We start from the raw sequence: 22,004 nt of genomic DNA, 5'->3' as shown, positions 1-22,004 counted from the left end.
TCTAACTGATCTAAAAAAGAGAAGAGCTTATGTGCAATGTCCTCACTGCTTGCAGCTTGTATATACCAAAGTCTCTCGTGGTGGTGATGGTGTACTGTTTTTCTTGTGCTTCATTATTTCTGCGTTTGCTTTTGTGCTTCATATACTATACATAATACTTTTCCAGATAACGTTTATATTCTCCCTCCAAGATGCTGTTCATACATGTCCTTTGTGCGCAAAAAGCATCGCAAAGTATGCAAGATTAGGGCGAATAACCAGCGTGGCAAAAGTGGCTCCTGACGATGGCAATGTGTGATTTACTAATGTTACAGGCGAGTAAGTAGTAGTGTGTATAATTTTGGTAAAAGAGTTTGAATAGAGATAGCAACTTAGCCAAAGCAAATCTAACTATCAAATGTGCACCAGGTTTATAGTTGTCCAACTTGAGTAAACAAATAGCAAAAAAAAAAAAAAAAAAAAAAAAGTAGACAATGGTAGAAAGTTATACAGGGTTGTATATAATAGAGTTTACAATGAATTGATTATAATATGGGAAATATTTAAAGAATTCAAAGGATCTTATAATAGATGTTTAGTATAAGAAAACAAGTAAATATAACAGCTAATGAGCTTTATAAAAGATATGTATTGAAATGTTGATAATAAAGTATAAGATAATCTTATTAACTAATTTTGAGATTTATGCTTTTTATACTATTTTGCTATTCTTTAAAGAGGATTGAATTGAGATTTGAGAATATTGATGTACTAATATCCTTCGATAAACGAGGAATAGCTTACTTAATTTAAAAGGATTAATGTGTATAGTTTCATATGATATGGTTATGTAATTGTATTTCATAGATTTAAGATGTAAGGCTCGATATATGGTTGTCCTTTTGGATACAAGATACGGAGGGCATTGCAGAGTTGATCTGGACCTTTAAGTCATGCCCGCTTAATATGTGGCATTTTTGAGTTGTGGAAAGAGCGTAATTTAAGAGGTACCAAATGTGATGTATTTTATTTGTTTAACGCTGAAGAGCAGAATGAATGATTTTATATAATGACAGAAAAAAAAAGTGGTTTTTACGATTCGTAACACTAGTAAAACCAGTTTGCAAAGAAAAAAAAGATAATTTCTGTCCCTTTTGCATCTTCTACAGCATACTAGTTTAATAACTATGCTCAAAAACGACAAAGAGACCTCTCATGTTATTTGAACAAAGCAATAAAGAGTTATTACTAAGTATCGAACTGGCAATCTCTCGATTTATGACCAAGCGCTTTACCAACTGGACCAGGATCCGGTAATTATTACGTAAGCAATGAAAACAGCTTTATATCGTGCATATGCGGCGCGGCATTCGGCTTTTCGTTGCACAACGAAAAGCCGAATGCCTGGAAAGTTGATGTGGAATACATCCACTATGATCTGCATTCCGACAGTTCATCCAGTTACCAGATTTAGATATAAACTGTATGTACACTGGATTAGATGTACGATATCGATTTATACTATAAGAAGATATGGACTTCAGATACGCTAGTACTATAAGATTCATACTATATAAGATATAGGCTATAGATGGCACCACGGACATGGATGGCACTATAGACTTATACTTGTATTCCGACATTGACTACGGATGTTTACCATATCTGGATAGGCACCAAGATTAATGCAATATGAGCTTGTTGCTTCAGATGTGCACTTCATGATCCACGCTATAAGACACATGCTTATATCCGTGATACTAGCTACAGATAATTTATGTACTACAGACTTGTACTATATATGAGACATGCTATAGACATGCATACGATATGCTATAGACATGCCATATATCCAGATACATGCTAGAAATGTATGCTCAGCGATATACATTCAGATATGTACTGTTAATATAGACTAAGAAGACTGTTGTACCTATCGGATACATGCTACTAGATCGATATTAATTATCCTTATAGAAAGGATAGATCAGGGTACTTCGGATGAGAGTCTAATTATTCATCCAGACAGAGCTAAATCATGATTAGCTTGCTGGAGTTGTCTTTTAGCATGATTAGACATTAGTTGATCTGAGTTGACTTATTTGTCAATCTAATTAATAGAACTTTTATCCATTGTTATAGTATATAAGAAGGATCATCTACCTGGCCAGTAGAGAGACTTCAGTTTACTTGACACCTGTCAGTTTGATAATAAAACATACCTTTATCAAGTTGACATTACTGTTTTTTTATTCTTTTTTTCCGTGAATTTTAGTCTGTAAAGCCTCAAATTCCACAACAGTAATAGATACTTTTGAAGCGTATGGAAAGTAGATGGCAAATCATAGAGCATTATCGTTAGCTATGCTGTTCTTTTTGAATCTATATTTGATAACGCCAGTCTATCAAAATACTTGTTAGATCAACTTCTTTCCTTTTTGAGGCTTTGAAAGTGTTTAGGGACCATAAATTTATCATGTTATGATATTACATACAGGCAAAATTTCTTGACGTTAAATTATATGTATATGATTAAATTATGTACAGGCTTTAAAATACATTGGTCATAGCAATCAATGGACAGTACAAGCATTGAAACAAGATGCAATCATAAAAGAGCATAATATTGAAGTTAATGACAAGACGTGGTTGTTTTTTATTAATGTGTATTTGAGTTTATGAGATCACCATACTTGATGGATTAAGATTTTTGAGGCTATTTTGACTTGTATAGATAGAGGTAGCAGAGATATAAGAACGACTTGGCCTTGTATAGATGTCAGGCATTAATTGTCTTGATAATTGATTGAGTAAGAGGAAGCACAGATGAGAGTAGGGCTTGACCTTGTATAGATGTAGAGATGATATATTTGAACAGTCTTGTCATTTTAGGAGCTTGTAGGAAGCACAGATGAGAGTAGGGCTTGACCTTGTATAGATGTAGAGATGGTATATTTGAACAGTCTTGTCATTTTAGGAGCTTGTAGAAGGCACAGAGAACTTGGCTTGATAGCATTTGGAAAGAACAGCTTGCTTTAAATGAGATAGAACATGAGATGGCAGAGGTAACTAGATAAAGATGAGATGAGTACACAAGTACTGTGGCATGAGTGCGTAACAAACCATTTGGGCAAAGAAAATTGACCATCAATAAAAGGAACCAACACTATATAAACAGGTACCAAGGTGTAAACTTGCTTCACCTATCACAAGATCATCGACACGCTCAAGCCGCCTCCATCTCCGGATCATAGGGTTAAACCCTACTCTCGTCGGCAATAAAGCTTGTGATCATCCCGTAGCATGACCAATGGATTTGTCCTGCAGTCTACCCACGATTATGAAGCGGTGATCCTACTCAGTCCCTACAAAGTAGTTTTTCGGCACTATGTAATCAATAGGTTAGTCAACATGGCTCATACGTTCAACAAGATAATAACTTACTCGCACAGTTCACCAAGGTCTGCATGTATCAAAGATAGTGTGGCCTTTTTCTAGCATGGACCAAGAGACGTAGAGAGGACCATGGATTTGTAAGGCATTGTATGTAGCAGTAGTAGAGGCCAATAGACAGTAGAGTATTTGATTTAGATGACCATATGTAGAGAGAGAGAGCCCAAATGTCTTGTAGTAGTGAGTTTGCTTGTATAGAGTATTTTGCTTGTTGTAGAGAGATGAGATGAAGAAGAAGAGGGAAAAGCTGTTGAAACAAATCCCTATTTATATCCTTCTCATCGACTTTCATGTGAGTCTAGTATCCTTGCCACACTCAAATTCGTTTCCTTTTACTTTTCTCCACAATATACTACTTTTAGCGCGTGAAAATAGTACCATTTTGACGTTTGACACTTGCTCTATTTGATCCGCTTCGTCCGAGGCTTTCAACTGTTTTCTGTCTCGAGTTATGTCCATTTTGCTACTTCAAAAAGCCCTTTTTCAACCTTCACATGAAACGAGATCCCCATCTCTCCCTAGATGTAATTAACAGACAACTTCTCACGGGCTCAGCCTCATCAGAAAGTAAACAAAAAATGTCATTTGACACTGAAACAAATGCAGCTGGTTGCTTGATTAAGTAATCTTTCTCTACCTCCCCTTAATTTCTCTCTCCAAAATCACACAGTTCCCGATCCTTCTCTTCTGTTGTTTGTATTCGCCATAAACTCTCCATCTAATTGGGCAATACAGGATGATAAGGTTGGCTTACTTGTTGCTTACATCATCTTGGAGCCAGTGCAACAATTGATTCTGGATTAAGAGACAAGCGTACACCTCGGAAAGCAAGAGTATCATATGAATATTACTGCGGCTATCTCCATGGAATGGAAAATAATGAATTGTTTTCGAACCAGTGCAAGTCATCTTGTTTCCAGCTATCATGGTTGCAGTCAATAATGTCAATCAAGTGTTTGCGCTACTAGATATCATCAATATGCCCACATTTACATAATGAGTTGGTCATTCTCGTGTATCATTCCTGCAACCTGTTTTTAGTTCTTATGCCAAGAGCATGCATCCCATAAAGAGTCAACACATTTCATATCATTTTTTTTTAGGAATCGTCCTCTTTTAGAAGGTACTCGGATCATGCAAGATCAAAATAATTCATTTGCTAAGCAAAATTGAGCTTTAAAAAAATCACATGTAAAGTAAACAAAAGGACATGAATCGAAGAGAGATAAGCAAGTAAATGGCCAATTTGTGGTCAAAGAGAGGATATTTTATTAGAAAGTATGTACATCATTCGAAAGCAAATCGCTTGAGGAATCCAATGGTACTATTTTCAGGGTTCTAAGTAAAGTACACATCGCGAAATTCATCAAACAAGGCCGTGGGATTTCCAAAAGAAAGAGGTTTCTGAATTAAACTTCACCTGCAATATCAGTTTTATCTGTGTGCTATTCTGTTGCTTTGGATCATGTCACGCTCCTCCTACGTTACCAGCCTGTTCTTTTTGGGTCTCACGTTGGGTACGCTATCCATTTGAGAAGGAGTCTCGCTTTCTCTATAATCGTTTCTGTGGGTATCATTGCTGTTATATTATAGGGCTTTGAGCAATCAAGGAGAGTCTTCTTTTAGCCAGCCAAAACGGATTACAATCCCGCTCGACTTTCTGTCACGATTCGTTGATTTTTGATCCTTTTGCAACTCGATCGACTTATTTTACGAGATTCGACTATGAAAGTTGTAGTGATCATCCTTTACAGCCTTAAGATATCTAGAAGAACTTCTCAATGCGCATCCAACTGTGTTGGGTATAATAGATATTTTGATTGAACTTGTTGAGCAATTTCTGAAATTATGAAATGACGTTTTTGGCGAAAATGTCGAGATTTTATATATCAAGGTCTCACCAACATAGTTTCAGAAGTTGCCCTGAATCGAGAATTAATATCATCACAACATAATAAATGTTCAGTCCTTAAACACTTTATAACCCTAATATGGAACCTGAGTTTCAAGGCATCTGTCAGGCCTGGCTCATATGAGAATAATGATTTTACAGTCAATCAACAAAAACCACTGTTAGTTCTACCCTCTTTCCTCTGCTGAATGCTGTCAATGTTTTATTTGAACAACGTCTTGGAGCCTTAGAGATTTTACTACTTACTGCAGACATCTTACGCAGCCCATGAATCGTCAATGTCCAGACTAACGTTATTAAATATAGAATGCAAGACGATGCCATTATGAACGATATAGAATGCAATAAGATATCATTATAAACGATAGCTTTATGGCCTACCACCTACTTTTCATACGCTTCAAGAGCATTTAATACTGTATTGCAGTATGAAAAGGGCGTTGAGTTTGACAGCTGGCCCCACAAGCCAAAATTAATTCAAATCCAGAATCATAGTTTGTTCCAGATTGGACAAATCTTGATGATTTTGAATTCGATTAAGCTATTTTTGAGGCCTAGCGACAGGGAAATTACAGTTTCAACCTTACTTCGAGCCAGTCTGTAGCCCAGCTCCTTTAGAGGATTCAGTCGTCTCATTTGCTCCTTTGATTGAGCAGTTTCGTCTCCTTGATGATCAACCTCTTGGTAATGTTCAGGCCTCGGCTAAGGCATTTCGTCGGGCTGTCCTTTCGTCTGTGGTCTCTCCTTTGGCATTGCGCAAAATCTCTGCGTCCAGCTGGAAATTTTTTTGGTCCCTGTCTCTTACCACTGTCCAACGTAATGTGATATACCGTCTCATTCTGGGTCGAATTCCTCACCGTCGATTTTTGCATTTTATTATGCCCAAAGTCTTTGAGTCTCCTCTCTGTCCAGTTTGTTTGTCTATGAACGATTCCCCAAGTCACCTCCTCTTTCATTGTCCTTCTAAAGAGAAAGTTTGGCAGGGAGTCATCTTCGAGTTTCTGTGGCCTACCACCTCGATTCTAGATATTAAAGAGGCTCTTCTGCAACTTGATTTCTCCAACGTTTGGTATTGCCAAATTGCTGGAATCAAGCCTTTCCGAATCCTCATCATCACCCTTGGTCAACTGTGGCTTGCCCACATGAGGTTCATCTATGACAATGTTCCTATGGACCATACAGCGATATTGGCCAGTATTCGAACCAGTGTTCGTCAGACCATTGCGGAAGATCAGTGCCATTCCCTCCTGTAATCCAAAGCCAATTATTAGATAGTTTTTTTTTTTATACAGTTTAGTTTAGTATATTATTCTTCATATGTTAGCTTATAGTTATCCAATTCTTTATCTAAATTGCACTCGCCTCTTCACTCTGACCTATTACTCTCAGTGTACGCGAATCAATCAATAAACAAAATTTAAAAAAAAAAATAAAAAAAAAAAAAAAAAGCTATTTTTGCAGATTCGACTAAGTAAAATATGATGATCACCCCATGCTTCCTTAAGCTTTCTTGGAGTACTTTTCAAGGTGCATCCAATGGTACTAAGTAAAATAGATGATTTGAATAAACTTAACAAATGATTTATGAAAATATGAAAAGAGGTTTCGGGCCAAAATGTCGAAATTTTACATATCAAAGTCCCACAAAGATGATTTCAAAGGTCGCTTTGGATCGATAGAAACATTTTGATTCAAAATATACCATAGTAAAAGTCTCCATTTTCAGGGTGAAAAACGCGATCGTTTGGTTTTTGATGAAAACCATGAGGGGTACCTCATGCTTTTTGATCGAATTTTGTTCATGTTTTTTTGATCCCCAAAAAGTTGAGCAAAGGTATCAGGAAGTAACTGCCAGACGAGAGCAAGTGTTTGGTCCTATTTTGACAATCTAAAACGGCCTTGGACGCGAGAAAACGCAGCTCAAATGCATTCATATTTTGCTGTATCAAGGGACACTAAGGGCTAAAAAGAAGAAATACCAGTATGCTCTTAGCCCGTATATGAAATAGCTACGTGTATATGGATGTAGAGCATTACATAAGAATCAGATCCACAGATAATATATAGTGTGGAATACATCGACTATGATCTGCATTCCGACAGTTCATCCAGTTACCAGATTTAGATATAAACTGTATGTACACTGGATTAGATGTACGATATCGATTTATACTATAAGAAGATATGGACTTCAGATACGCTAGTACTATAAGATTCATACTATATAAGATATAGGCTATAGATGGCACCACGGACATGGATGGCACTATAGACTTATACTTGTATTCCGACATTGACTACGGATGTTTACCATATCTGGATAGGCACCAAGATTAATGCAATATGAGCTTGTTGCTTCAGATGTGCACTTCATGATCCACGCTATAAGACACATGCTTATATCCGTGATACTAGCTACAGATACTTTATGTACTACAGACTTGTACTATATATGAGACATGCTATAGACATGCATACGATATGCTATAGACATGCCATATATCCAGATACATGCTAGAAATGTATGCTCAGCGATATACATTCAGATATGTACTATTAATATAGACTAAGAAGACTGTACCTATCGGATACATGCTACTAGATCGATATTAATTATCCTTATAGAAAGGATAGATCAGGGTACTTCGGATGAGAGTCTAATTATTCATCCAGACAGAGCTAAATCATGATTAGCTTGCTGGAGTTGTCTTTTAGCATGATTAGACATTAGTTGATCTGAGTTGACTTATTTGTCAATCTAATTAATAGAACTTTTATCCATTGTTATAGTATATAAGAAGGATCATCTACCTGGCCAGTAGAGAGACTTCAGTTTACTTGACACCTGTCAGTTTGATAATAAAACATACCTTTATCAAGTTGACTTTACTGTTTTTTTATTCTTTTTTTTTCCGTGAATTTTAGTCTATAAAACCTCAAATTCCACAACGGGTGCTGCTACTGCGATATCCGGCAAATGTTGATGATGTTTGATTTACAGTGGTAGTCAATGCAATAGCACTGACCATAAAGGTCAATTTGAGTAACCTTGATCAGCTTGGATGAGCTATCGTCATAATAGCATGATTTAATGTAACCTTGACAGTTTAAGGTGTGATGTCTGTTATTGACGCTTGGAACCCTTTATCTGTGATATTGTGCAATTATGGCAGCAGGGCATAATTGTCATATTTGAATATGCTTGTTATTGATTTGATTTTATTTGGATAAAGATACCATCACTTATTACGACCACCATGGATGTGAGTGAATATACTACTGTGATCAGGAGTGATTCATTCACACGATGTGCGAGATAAGCGTGCATCTTTACGTTGGTATGTTTAAATGGTTGTTGATGTACATTTGAGCGCTTCATTAATAGATTCAAATAGCATGAATTTGAATGAGTATTATTTGATGAATTTTGGTTTTCAGTCAAGTTGCGTTTGGGTGGCTATTTCATTATTATACAAGAGGATCAAAATAAAAGTAGCAGTAGTTTGATAAAATACGCACGGACAATTAGTAGCGCGAGCTGACGATGCAAAGGGAGAGGGCCGTCTGATGCATAAGCGCTCGTTATGGTAAGAGATAGCTAAGTGTCTAAATGATATCAATTCGTGGCATTACAGATGTCTTTAGCGAGGACTACATACACTATTACTATGTAAAGTAGGTAAAAAATATTCCCCAACGGGGAGTCGAACCCCGGCCGTATCGGTGAAAGCGATAAATCCTAGCCGTTGGACCATTGAGGAGGAGATACTATCGACTCTACGCGTGTAGATATCAGCAGTATTTATACTTTTTCGGAAAAACCTCTTGCCATTCAGCCGCATTTTTAGCCGCTTAATCACCCCAACCATCTCAATCTTTCGCTTTTCCGAATGCCAGGTTCGCCGATCCCGCCGAATCTAAATCCTGCTCCACCGAGTTCTACCGGTGCAGCACAATCCATCGAGGCACCATCCTCCGATTGGACTTCCACTATGACCGCCTCTGGATCTGCCTCAGCTCCTGTCAATGCATCCACCTCCACCTCCAATAAGCGCCGCCGCGATTCAATGCAGCAAGACATTGCCGGCCGTGATTATTACAATAACTTGAAGCAATCAGAGTTGATTGATCTGGTAGTCAAGCTCCAAGAACAGAATCTGATTCTCACCCGTTTACTGGAACGATCCACCCTTACTACTGCTACCAATACTTCTGCTGCCTCAACCAATCGTTTGAATTTTACTCCAAATGTCAACTTCACACGTACCAAATCTGGATCTGCTGCATCTCGTTATGCCTCGGAAAAGGATTTCCCAACCTTGAATTCAGGTACCAAAAAGGGATCTGTCAATGCCAAATCTACTGCCAACTCTGCCACCACTACTGCCAACTCCAAGAAGAGCTCTGGTTCTAACAAGAAAACTTCCAAGAAGTCTTCTTCTAAAGCCAAAGTCCCCTCTGATGCTGCTGAAGCCAAGAAATGGGCTTTACGTCTATTTTCTACTCCTACTGCTGCTGACACAACTGATGGTGATGATATGCAAATGTCTTCCTCCTCTAATACTGCCACTTCAGCTCTGCCTCCTCCTGGTTATACTTGTGTCTACCTTCCTTGTAGCCACAAAACCAAGCATGCCGATCTTCGCACTCGTTTGGAGTTGCTCAAAATCAACCTCAAACCTGATTTCACTGCATACCTAATTAATGGAACTTTTGAGTAGATATAGTACTTGATATAGCAACTGATAATCACATCAATGCCTGCTATCAGTTGCCAGAACCTTCGAGTATATGCTGGCGCCATTTAGTCGCTTTCTTCAGACTTGACTTAATCCTAAATTTAGGCACGACAATTTAGCTAAAGGCTTAAATTTATTTAATCAAATCACTGATTCTTAGGATCACGTGATTCTTTTCAGCTTCTTTTAACCTCTGTGCGAATGCGCAGATGCGATCCAGTAAAATGTCATAGTAATCAAGAGTATGAAAGGCTCGCATAAATACTCTTCAGTAGATTTAAATCCTTTTTATTGTAAATATCTTCCTATTGTATTGATATTTGTTGTTCCTTACAGACTGTAGACATCCGTTCTACTGACATAATAACTAAACTATCTATTATTAGTAGTAGCTTTAGAATGTAATAGGTACATAAAAGTTATGACATTAAATTTATTAATTTGTTACTCGAATTATATGCTAAACATTTTTGATGTAATAATAGTGCCATGTAGTTCTACTTTCACTTCAACCCCTTCCTCACTTGTTTTATGTTTGTGTGTCCATTTATTTATATCTTCAGCTACTAGCTGACGGGTGCGTTGCTCACTTATGGTCTGTCAAATTATATAATCATCTTCACTATATATACTGTAAAGCATTCAAATTTTAAAAAATTGTGTGCCGTACAAGGTGAATAAAACCACCGGCAAATCCGGAAATGGAGAGGGGGTTTTGGGAAAGAACAACATAACGCGTCTAATTCAACACTTGATAACATTAATTTATATAAGGAGGGCTTGATCACAGCGAAGCAAAGGTGCAAACCTATGACAACAAAGCATACAATCCAGCATTTTATAGCAGCATTGATCTATATGAGAGCTTGATTTTAGCGAAGCGAATATGCAAAACCATAGCATCTAAGCAGCAAATTCGATTTCTCATTTCCTTTATTAATAAGCTTACCAGCAACATAGCGCATTAAAATTTGCATGAATCAGCTTTACCAAAATCAATATATCTCCTATTCGAATTAAAAATTGCTGAAGCTACAGAACTGCCTTTCCAAAAGGTTTCAGCTACCAAAGATGTGATTCATGCGGTGTAAATAAACTCTATAAAGCAATACATAACCAAATTCGACAGTTTTCAGGCCTTCATATCTTGACATGTAGACTTTTCTGAGCCGCCCGAATGACACCAAACAATTTTACTCGAGTAATAGTATCTTTCTAACACCTTCACTCAACTTTTTGGAGACCAAAAAAACATGGCCAAAATTCGACCAAAAAAGCATGAGGGGTACCTCATGGTTTTCATCAAAAATCAAACGACCGCGTTTTTTACCTTGAAAATGAAGGCTTTTATTATGGTATATGTTGAATCAAAATGTTTCTCTTCATACAAAGCAACCCCTGAAATCACTTTTATGAGGCTTTCATATGCAAAATATGGCTATTTTCGCTAAAAACCTCATTTCAAATTTTATTGGATTGCTCAGTAAGTTCATTCAAAACACTTATTACAGTTAGCACCATTGGAAGTGCCTTGAAAAGTACTTCAAGAATGTATTAGGAAGCGATTTTTTTTTTTTTTTGTAGGGGAGTCGAGCTCCAGGTTTTATTTAAAGTCCTTTAAATGTCATACTGAGGGATAGAAAAGACTGTTGGTGGACCCAATGTCTGCAATGAAGGGGAATAAGATATTTTTGAACTAAGTTGGGAAAGAAATCTACTACTAATAAGGTGTGACTCCTAGAGCCAGTACAGTCTTGCGGAAATCGTCAAAATATAGATCATGGATAAGAGCACAGAACACCAAACGAGGACATCAGTACTACGTCAAAAAAAATCAAACAACTTGCGTTCACCAGGATTTGAACCGGGATCCTCCCGTTGGCATACGGGAGTTCTACCACTTCGCCCTACCACCAGGGACTGTATTAGGAAGCGAAGGGTGATCATCACAGTTTATATAGTCGAATATTACAAAATAGATTGAAGAAGTCGAGAAAAGACAAAATCTATCCAATCTTAAACAGAAAAAATATACTGAGCTTGAATCAATTTTGGCGGCGGCATTGTTGCTGGCTGACCTAAATGCCTTTCTGTTGATGGCAATAATGATTGTGATACTGATTAAATGGGGATCATGGAATTAAAAGGACAATTGCTTAGCCTAAATACTTTTTTGGGGAGCTTTGCATCATGAAGATATCTTTTGCAATGGCAATATCTCAGAAAAGTCGCTATAGATCTTACACAAGTCCTGTATTTGCTCATGACCAGCTTTATGTCTTCATCTTATTAAGAGCACCAGCAGCAGCGAATGGTAAGGCAATTCTACTATCAGAAAATGACTATTGTGATATACAAATGCTGCATAAAACCTGAATTTTCTTTCACATTGTCTCAATAATAGGCTTTGTTTGATGTCAGTGTAAGCAAAAAGGATGCTGAGGGAGATACCTCCTCTCTCCCTGCTGACTCTGCTATAACCTTTCTTTTACTAACTAATAATAATTGGTTGTTTAAACTCTACTTGATATACCAAAATTTTATTATATCTGATTTACAATGTCTTTGGCGAGAGCCCACAGGGGGACGCTGACATCGAGCGTAGCGAGATAGGTCGGCTAGTAATGCTTTATGCAGAATTGTATCTGTAATAAAGATTTGTATTACTCCAAGGCCCCAGTATGTGCACTTCAAGCTACAGTACTTGAGATATTCCAAAGTTATAATCATCGGGTTAGAGATTTGACAGCTACTTCATGAACCAGTTCCAACAGACAGTTATTGCCATTAACGAGCTACAAAATTCTTCAATCTCAACGCTTGTGTTGCTGCACCAATACTGGGTACTGCCGCCAGATGTAAATGTAAACTTCGGACGAGAAGTAAAACTTACTATTAAAAACTCGGGTTCATGCTTTACTCAGAATGAGTACACTTGATATATAACTTGGGCAAGGTGGTATGCTTTTAGGATTGAAATGAAACCGCATTAGTCACTATAGAATCTGGTGAGATTCGACATGATAGGCACAAACATCATAGCACATAATTGCATTATCTTCGTAATAAAAGCGACCTCTTCCTGTCACTGCAAGGACCACCATTCAAGCATAAATTTCAGATTGATACTTGCTATTTGATCGAAATGATACTTTTGATAGCTGATCCATGCAGATGATGGATATGTCAGAATAACAGCTTATATTAGCCTTCAAAACAATTGTTGCACACAGCCAAATATGTTTACTGACGTATGAACCAAGTGACACTGATAGAGTTTACCAATAAATTGTAATTTGGTGTATCATTTACATTCGTTTTTATGAAAAAGTAGCAATGGCAGATGTTGATGTAGACGCTTTCACTTTCACATGATGTCACCTGCGGTGTTGAATAGCTATACAGTCAAACCACATTTTTGTAATTCATCCATGATCGCTTGCTGAGGGTAAAAACCACGATAAAAATTTTCTGACAGGCCTGGGCAGGGGCATTGAAATTTGTTGCCAGATGTGAGGGAGAACCCCCTTTTCCATCTTTCAACAGTTATACATATATAAAAAAAAAAAAAAAAAAAGAGAGAATCACAAAAGAAGGACTTGTACATATAATATCAACTTCTCTCTCTTTTTTTTTCTTTACCCCCCTTCTTTCTTTACTCGTGATTCTTAAACTACTCACCAACCAATGTTATTGTCAGTCGCTACGAGGTCATGCAAGCAAAGTCGAGTAAGCACTTCGAATTACCTTTTGCTATCCCACTTTTTTGTCCTAACAGTGATGCAATGTAGATATGTCAATGTACAGCCAAACCAACAAACACGTTGCTATGGCTAAGAGAGTCTAGTAAACAACTCTACATCAAAAGACGTCTATCTACCAGCAGTATCCACCATCGACATCAGTCCAAAAAATCAACTTTTGATACTACGAATTACAAACAATTAACACACACTTGGACACCAAAATATATTACATTTAGACCTTTATCAACAGAGACAAAACTGACGGATGTGGAAACAAAGCATGTAGACAGGCATTACGATGATATATTATCGATTGCTCTGGATCAGTCAAATGTTTCCATTGCACAGTCGCTTGTAGACACAACATTCGGTCTACTGCGAAAAGGAAAACCAGAGCTGGCTTGGGAGTGCTATCTAGATCTGACGAGCCGAAATCAGCAACGGCATGTATCTCGCGAGCAGTACAAACAGCTGATTAAATACTTTAATCACCACAAGAGCAACAATGAGCAAGGGTTGGAATACGTATTGACATTGGTAGAAGACATGAAACAGCTCGGCTATCAAGTGGGGCGAAAGGAGAAGCTGCTAGTGATGCGTCTTCTTGGTTTAAACGGAAATCTACCAGCCATGGAAAAAGTGTTTGAAGACTTGAGTAAAGAGCAACTTTTAGAAATCACAGATCCAGCCGCAGCTCAAAAGCCATTCAACATCATGCTCACAGCTTACAACGAACACACTGACAAGGTTGGAGCGAGGATTGCAGCAGAGAAATCAATGCGATTATACGGAGAAATGCTGGACCGCAACATTCAGCCAGCTGAGTCAACAACTCGCTTGCTCATCAGCAATATTCGCACAGCAGAAAATTCAGATGAAATGGTGGAAGACGTCTGGAACTGGGTGTGGACGAAGATTGGCATGAATGTCGGCGGAAAAACAAAGGAGTTGGAGCCATCACTGTATAGAGGCATGGTGCTGTATTTTGCCAGTGTGGGTCGAGCTGAATATGCACTCGAAATCAACGACATCATGACAAAGAAGCAGATTGCTCGCACAGTGCCTACCATGACGGCATTGATTCATAAAGTCGGACGAGCTGGAAATATCGACAAGGCTATGCAGCTATTCAACGAGATGGTGATTGTGGAGGGTCTCATCCCTACTGCAGTGACATTCAATGCGCTTATCGACATTCACGCACACAAAAAACCAGCACCAGATGTGGCAGGAGCCAACAGAATGTTCGACACCATGCGAGAGGTTGGACTGCACCCCGACGATGTAACCTTTGGTACATTGATCGATATGTATGCTAAACAAGGCGATCTTGCCAGTGTCAAACGAGTGTATAAGGACATGGTGCACAAGTATCATTTCGACGCAAGCCCGTATGTGTACTCTTCGCTTATTGAATGCTACATGAGGCTCAACGACAAAGATTCAGCAATGGAGGTTCTGACTCTGCTAAAAAAGCAAACCCATCGCCGTGTTCCTGTAGCTCGTGAAGCGCAGAATCTCATGTTTAAAGGTCTGATAGAGAACAACTACATTGCAGAAGGCATCGATTTGTTGGGGGCAATGATCAAGGACAAATTTCAAGTCAATGTCCAGACATTTACACCACTACTGTCGTATTATGCCAACCAAGGTGACACGGAAGGTGCGCATAAAGTTGCTTCCATGATGACACAGGCTAATGTAAAGCCCTCACTCCAAACCTATTCCTGCCTGCTGAAAGCATACGCTAAAGCAGGAGACATTGAAGGCGCCGAGAACATATTCAACATCTACACACAAAAATACCGACCAAATGCAAACGTTTACAACGCTCTATTGTATGTTTATACCAAGAAAAATGAAATGGACAAGGTGTTGGATACTTACAAGCGCATGTCGGCAGCCTATGTCCCAGCCAACGTGTATACATATGGTATCCTGATGAATTTCTACTCGAAACGCAAGGAATTGAAGGCCGTCGAAGCACTCATGGAAACAATGCAGTCAAGCAACATAACACCGAGCGTTACCTGCTGGACCATCTTGATGCAAGCTTATTTCGAGTGCGAGAAACCAGACAAGGGTCGAAGATTGATAGAGCAAATGACTCAAGCTGGCTTGGAACCGTCAAATGTGTCTTGGGCTATACTGATCTCTGGATGCATCAAATCAAACGAGCTGGATTTCGCAGAGTCTGTTCTCGATGAAATCATTGAAAGAAGCAGACGCTTACGTGCACCTCCAATGTTACTCAGTGATAGCAATCGCTTGTCAGAAGGAGCATATGCAAAGGTTATCCCAGAAACCATCGAGGACGTCTTGAATAAATCTCAAAATCTCATGCAATCCAGGTCTAGCATTCCATCTCACCTTTTCACACCCATCATCGAAGCATACAGCAAGCGAGGCGATTTCGACAAGGCCAAGAGCGTATTCAAGAACATGTGCGACTTGAAGGTTGCCGTTACGGTTGAAACTTACACTATGATCATGAATCTGTTCAAGCGAGAGAACAAGTTTGATACTGTGGAGTTGCTTTGGAATGCACTATACAGGCCGTCGAATGAACAAACCCATGTAGACAATGTAGATCCTTTACTGCCCAAAGTGCCATTACCCGTCAAAACTTACAGCTATACAAATCTACTCACTTTGGATGAAGACGGTGCTGATGAATTAACAAAAGTAGTGACAAACCAAGTGACATCATTTGCTTTATCAATCTATATCGACACTTTAATGGCTCAGGAGCGCACAGATGACATTCAGACACTATGGCAACAGCTGACAAATGAAGGCTATCGTTTTGATGAGCAGAATTGGAATCGCTACATTACGTCCTTGATCACATCTGGAAAATTAGACGAAGCCTGCACTCTAGCTTATCGTGAGTTCTTTGATTCAAAATCAAGGCAAGATGTGGGCAACAAAGTAGGCACCTACAAATCGATTCGAAAAAGAGACGATATTTCTATATCAAACGATAACCAGCTTCATACCCGTACTTGCGCTTCATTTGCCGATGCTTTCCAGATCACTGGTGCTGAAAAAATGGGCGAACCTAGACTTCGTTCGGCCGTGAGTGCAAAAATTAAAGAACACATGCATCAAAAAGATAGATTAGATCAGAAATTGTAACTTTAGCTTATATATATATATATATATAGATGGTTTAAAATAAAATAAAAGGGTAATTGACCTGAATCTTTTGTATAATTGATCCCTTATGAATGTATATGTTCGTTATGGGCACATTGTTGTATTAGGCGCGATTGAATAGTAGTATAATTAAGGGTGATTTTGGGTGGTAGGTTGACGCTAATAATACAGTAGAGGTATGGTATCAGTACGAGGATGGAGATGGTGGTAAAATCGAATGGCCCTTTTTAGCCAGCTTTTCTAGCTGAAAGACGACTTGATATCCCTCATGCTCAGGATCGTCCATTGCACCTTGTAATATTGTATTGTGGGTATTTGTACTGGTACAGCGAATATTTTTGCCTCGAATGATTTGCTCTAAGGCTCCCTGTGGCGAATCATTAGATAGTTGCTCTCTAGAATAAGATCTTTACTTACTGTGTGAACATTGCGAACTTCAATGAAATCGGGTTCAAATGCTAGAACATATGGGTACGACAATGCAAAAGAATCTGGCGCACCTTCCCAGTCGATTCTTGCACTTGATCTGATGAAGCGTCCCCGTTGATCCACAAAGAATGCAAATTCTGATAACGATGATCATGGTAAGTGTATGTTTCTGTTGGCAGCAACCGTACATGTCTTACCATTGTAGCAAACAAGATATTCAGCAAATTGTATTCTATAAATGGTGATAGGTCTCACATCAGGTCGATTAAAGACAAAGCCCAGTTCCTCGTCTTCTGGATCCAGCAAAGCTTGCACGCCGAAATTCTTCATGTCCACTACACCTATCTCTCTTGGCGACGATATGCACATCTTTGACTTGAGTAGATTGATGGACGAGGCTTCACTGGGCAAGTACAAATCCTTGTAGGCCTTCAATCCCACGGGCCCACTCCTCACCAATCTCTTGAGGCTGAACAAAGACTTTGTCTTTTTATTTTCATCCATGATCACTGGCTCCAAAACTCGAATGGTTGTCGCTGATAGAGTGTTTGATTTGACAACGCAAACAAGTGTTTTGGATAGACACTCGCCTACATGGAAAAATGCTGTATTTTGGCTGACAGATCGTCCTCTTTTTGCTTGCGGTGATGCACCCGACGCTAAAATCTCCAGTGGGAATGTCCATAATGTCTTGTCTGCTAGCACTAGTAATTGTGATTCAGGCATCAGCTCAATTTGTGAGACTTTTTCCACTGTAATGATGCGTGTAATAATATTTTTTTTGGTGGCGGGATCACGCTTTGTGACATAAACACCTTGATCTGCTCCTACAATCACTTGCTCCATGTTGTTGTCGTTATAGATAGTTGCCGTATTGTTGACTCTGTTGGTAACTGTGAAGTGATGTTTGATCAATGGTGCAATGGTAAAGATAGACCGTGTCTCCGACAGCAAAGCCTTCTGATCCATGATCTTTTTGATCCATATTTGCTGCATGGACGAAGCACTTGTGAAAAGAGTGATAGCAGGTGCGCCTTTTCTGCCATGATGGATAAAAGTGATGGATAAGCTGCTCGATTTAGCAGCGGTTGCGAGGCTTTCAGAGGTTGATGGGCGAGGTGCTGCGTTGTTCATGGTGGCTAAATTGGTTGATCTGCTGTAAGGCAGTATCGAGCTGGCTCGTTTTTGTCGATTGCTGGTTGAAACATTAATGGATAGCAATTCCAGAGGAATCGGCTGTAGAATGTATTCGTTTGTTAGTCAGAAAACTAAGGTTATTTGGTAGATTTACATACTCTTCTATAGGTCTTGTACTTTTCCAAATGATCCTCGTACTTGATTTTCGCCAATACCAGATAATGGTCAAACAAAAAGACCTGCAAATCAGATGCCTCAGAAGACGAATTCCCTTTTCGCTTCATTCTGCCCTTCATCAGCAATTGCCGTCCAGGCTGCTCCAATTTGAGATCCTGGATCCGCTGGTTAGTAAAAGACAGCTCCACCAAGCAACGGGTTCATACATACCACATAGTCAGCGGGCGATTTGAACTCGAGTCTTTCGCCTATCTGCTGCAGATTGAAGAAATTCTCGCATTTTCCAGCTTCAATGTTGACTTGCTCCAGGTAGGCTGTGATGATATCCATGATTTGAGGAATTGCTTCTTTATCAGGGTTATCGTCTGGCGTTCTCTTGAGAATCTCCCTCAACAGCAGATTGTATCGGCCTAATCTGGTGGTAGGTTTTGTCAAGTAACCGTTTAACTCCAATCGTCTGGATTCTGGTTTTCGCTCAGTTTCCTATGCAATCTCTATTGGCACTGTTGCGCATTTCACATACTCTTTGGTCATAACTTACCTCTACAAACTGCGCAAACAATGAATTTCTCTTCTTTTCGAGCTCAAAAGTGAATTTGCCAATGACCTGATGAGCACCGTATTCAACAAATGGATGGAAATAACGGACATGATCCAACATGACATCGCCAATGCTCGAAACGAGATACTTCTCAGCTTGCCGTGCTTCCAATGCTCGAGAAAGCTCTGTGTTGACATGTCGAATGTCTGCAATGTTATAAAAGACCTGCTTGACAAATTGCTCGCGCCTTTTATCGTCGTCAATGATGTCCTGACTCAATAATGGTTCCACCCAGAACTATACTGCATTGTCAATAACAAGTGACACCTTAAAAAGACTACAGCTTACCTCATGCACATACTGCAAATCTCGCACAAAATCCTGCTCTGTGTAGATAAGCTCATAGATGCATTCTTGTCGTTTTCTTTCCTCGGGCAAGGTAGCCTCGACTATATTTTCAGGAACAGAGTGTGACCATAATCTGGTGTTTTCTTCCTATTAAGCCAAGTCAGTAAAGAAAGAAAGGAGGTGCAGAAAGCAGTGGAAAATGGCAAATATACCTTGACTTGGTGCTGCTGGCTTTGTTTTAAACTCTAGACAGACAAATGTGTTACTTGAGACCTTCTCCTGATGCACAAGAACCATAGTACTTGCCTTTTTCTTCAAACAGGACCAACTATAACATAGATTATCGCCTGTACAAGTAGGCGAGTAACAGTCAGTGAGATCTGTGTAGATACCATTCGGTAAATCGGATGATTGCAAGTCTATAAGAGTCGGTTTGAATACACAGCACAATGCAGACCACTGAAAAAACATGTTACCACTACTGCTCTCTCTGGAGAATTTCTCAGAAACATCGTCTTCTTTGGGTGTGTTTGTCATTTCCCTAAAAGCATACAGTTCGTCTACCGAATCAATGAATACAGGCTCGTAGTTGACATCATGGAAGAAGTTTTGATTTCGAAGGGCTGCTCCAATCTCAATGGCCTCCAAACGGTCATTGTTTCCAAGTATAGAGAGTAATCGATCCTAGAATATAACCTTAGCAAACGTATACCGCCATGCTTCGAGGAGGACATCCTTACCACTGCCTCTTTTCCACTGAAAACCTCATGATACTCTATGCCGTCCTTGACCAATGTCGAGCATGCTATTCTCTTGTGAAGCTCCTTTGCTACTTCGGATAAGAGTGCTGTGTATATAACGACATGCTGTGATCTATAAGCATCAATTGACTTTTGCTGTTCCTCTCTCTTGGATTGCATTTTGCTTAAAAATACAGACGAATAAGATTCTGTCATACTTGAGCTGTTGGGAGCCATGGTGAGATCAGAAATGTCAGTGAATACAGTGTCTGTCGATAAGCGAGATTCCAGCTGCGGCTGCTGCTGCTGCTGATTATCTGATGGTGGTAAGGGAAAGGAATCTGAACTGCTGCTGTAGTGGCTCACTTTGACTTGTGGTGCAATAGATTCTGGATCTATAAAAGAAAGACAACAAGAACAAAAAGAAGAGAAAAAGGAGAGGCAAACGTTAAAAGAGAGAGATCACCTTTCGATACAGTATACCATTTACCCCTTATGCTATCCTTACGCCGACCCAAATCAGGAGAGACAGGAGCTGTTGTTGTTGTTGTTGAAGCCTCCATCGCTTCTCCATCGCCATCCCAAGACTCCACTATCTCGGTCAATGCTTCATCCAACATCATGTCTTTTTCCTGTATTTCATCGCCCTCATCCTCATCATCCGTATCGCTTGGATCCATTGGCTTAATGCATATGATGGACGAGGGCGGTCTATCCTTGAAGTTGAATTCATCATCCTCGTCATCCTCATCCACATCTTGACTGGCATAAAGTTTAATTGGATCGAATGTGTTTCCCACAGCGAGGCTCTCTATGGCGTCTTCTTCTTCGTCTTCTTCTGGTATATTAAAAGAGGGGCAACTCTGGCTGTTGCCATGGTATTGAGGAGATGTAGGAGTAGCTGATTCAACGTGTATAGCGACATTTACAGGTTCAGTTTGAATTTTGAAGGGTATACTGGAGTTTCGCATTGGCGATGACATCCTCGGTTGCTGCTGCTGCTGGTGGTGGTGCTGCTGTAGGGCTCTCTTCTTCAATTCAGATTTCGTCTGACTGTTGGCAGCAGCTAAACTCTGTTTTCGCACGGGTAACTGTTGCTGGATATAGTACTTTTTGATAGCTTCTGGTATCGGACTACCAGATGCTAAATCGTAGGTGACAGTTGGCGTTCTTTTCAGGTATAGAATGTCTTTTTTTTTCTTATCCATGAGTGAATTTGGTTGTATGGAGCTCATAGTCAGGACAAAGAATAAAGTGCAAGAGAAAGAGAGACAGAAACAAGGAAAGCTCTAAAAAAAAAGTTAATTAAACTAGCAAAGTATGATAATAAAATCGGGACAGCAATTAATAACGAAAGAAAGGCGAGAAATACATGTGTGGAACCCTACTTGGAAAGTATAAAAAGTGGAACCTTGTGTCCTGATTAGAGGATATCAGAACAGAGTTGCTAAATTGATGGTTTTAGACTTTAAATTATGCTCAATTAACCCCTTGATGGATCTCGCGGGGCATTAAATTCTAGATATCTTACTCTGATGACTTGTGGTCCTAATAATGTCAAATCCAGAGGCAAGCCACCACAGTCTTGAAGCGTGCCTCTTGGTGCCTGAGATTCCCTGCCAATGAAGAAGGATTCATCTTGTT

General features: G+C 39.3%; 3 protein-coding genes and 1 non-coding gene across 4 annotated transcripts; 2 read left to right on the top strand and 2 right to left on the bottom strand.

Moving 5' to 3' along the window:
* Positions 1–9,033: 9,033 nt before the first annotated feature.
* On the bottom strand, positions 9,034–9,105 carry ATC70_002184. Its single transcript has one exon. It is a non-coding gene; the product is annotated as a tRNA-Glu (tRNA).
* Positions 9,106–9,234: 129 nt separating this feature from the next.
* ATC70_002183 (uncharacterized protein) lies at positions 9,235–10,065 on the top strand (the record flags this gene model as incomplete). Its single annotated transcript, XM_064821565.1, has 1 exon — positions 9,235–10,065. The coding sequence occupies one exon, from the start codon at positions 9,235–9,237 to the stop codon at positions 10,063–10,065; it is 831 nt and encodes a 276-aa protein (XP_064681251.1).
* Positions 10,066–13,770: 3,705 nt separating this feature from the next.
* ATC70_002182 (uncharacterized protein) lies at positions 13,771–16,967 on the top strand (the record flags this gene model as incomplete). Its single annotated transcript, XM_064821564.1, has 2 exons — positions 13,771–13,812; positions 13,875–16,967. 2 exons carry the CDS (start codon positions 13,771–13,773, stop codon positions 16,965–16,967), a joined length of 3,135 nt encoding a protein of 1,044 aa, XP_064681250.1.
* Positions 16,968–17,172: 205 nt separating this feature from the next.
* ATC70_002181 (uncharacterized protein) lies at positions 17,173–21,568 on the bottom strand (the record flags this gene model as incomplete). Its single annotated transcript, XM_064821563.1, has 11 exons — positions 17,173–17,355; positions 17,406–17,554; positions 17,615–18,653; positions 18,713–18,886; positions 18,942–19,214; positions 19,273–19,569; positions 19,621–19,721; positions 19,833–20,039; positions 20,097–20,304; positions 20,361–20,755; positions 20,851–21,568. The coding sequence occupies 11 exons, from the start codon at positions 21,566–21,568 to the stop codon at positions 17,173–17,175; spliced, it is 3,744 nt and encodes a 1,247-aa protein (XP_064681249.1).
* Between the last annotated feature and the right edge of the window lie 436 nt (positions 21,569–22,004).

This window comes from Mucor velutinosus, assembly GCF_035048745.1.
Source record: "Mucor velutinosus strain NIH1002 chromosome Unknown tig00000093, whole genome shotgun sequence".
Taxonomy (NCBI): Eukaryota; Fungi; Mucoromycota; class Mucoromycetes; order Mucorales; family Mucoraceae; genus Mucor; species Mucor velutinosus.
This window is presented reverse-complemented; position numbering and strand designations above follow the sequence as displayed.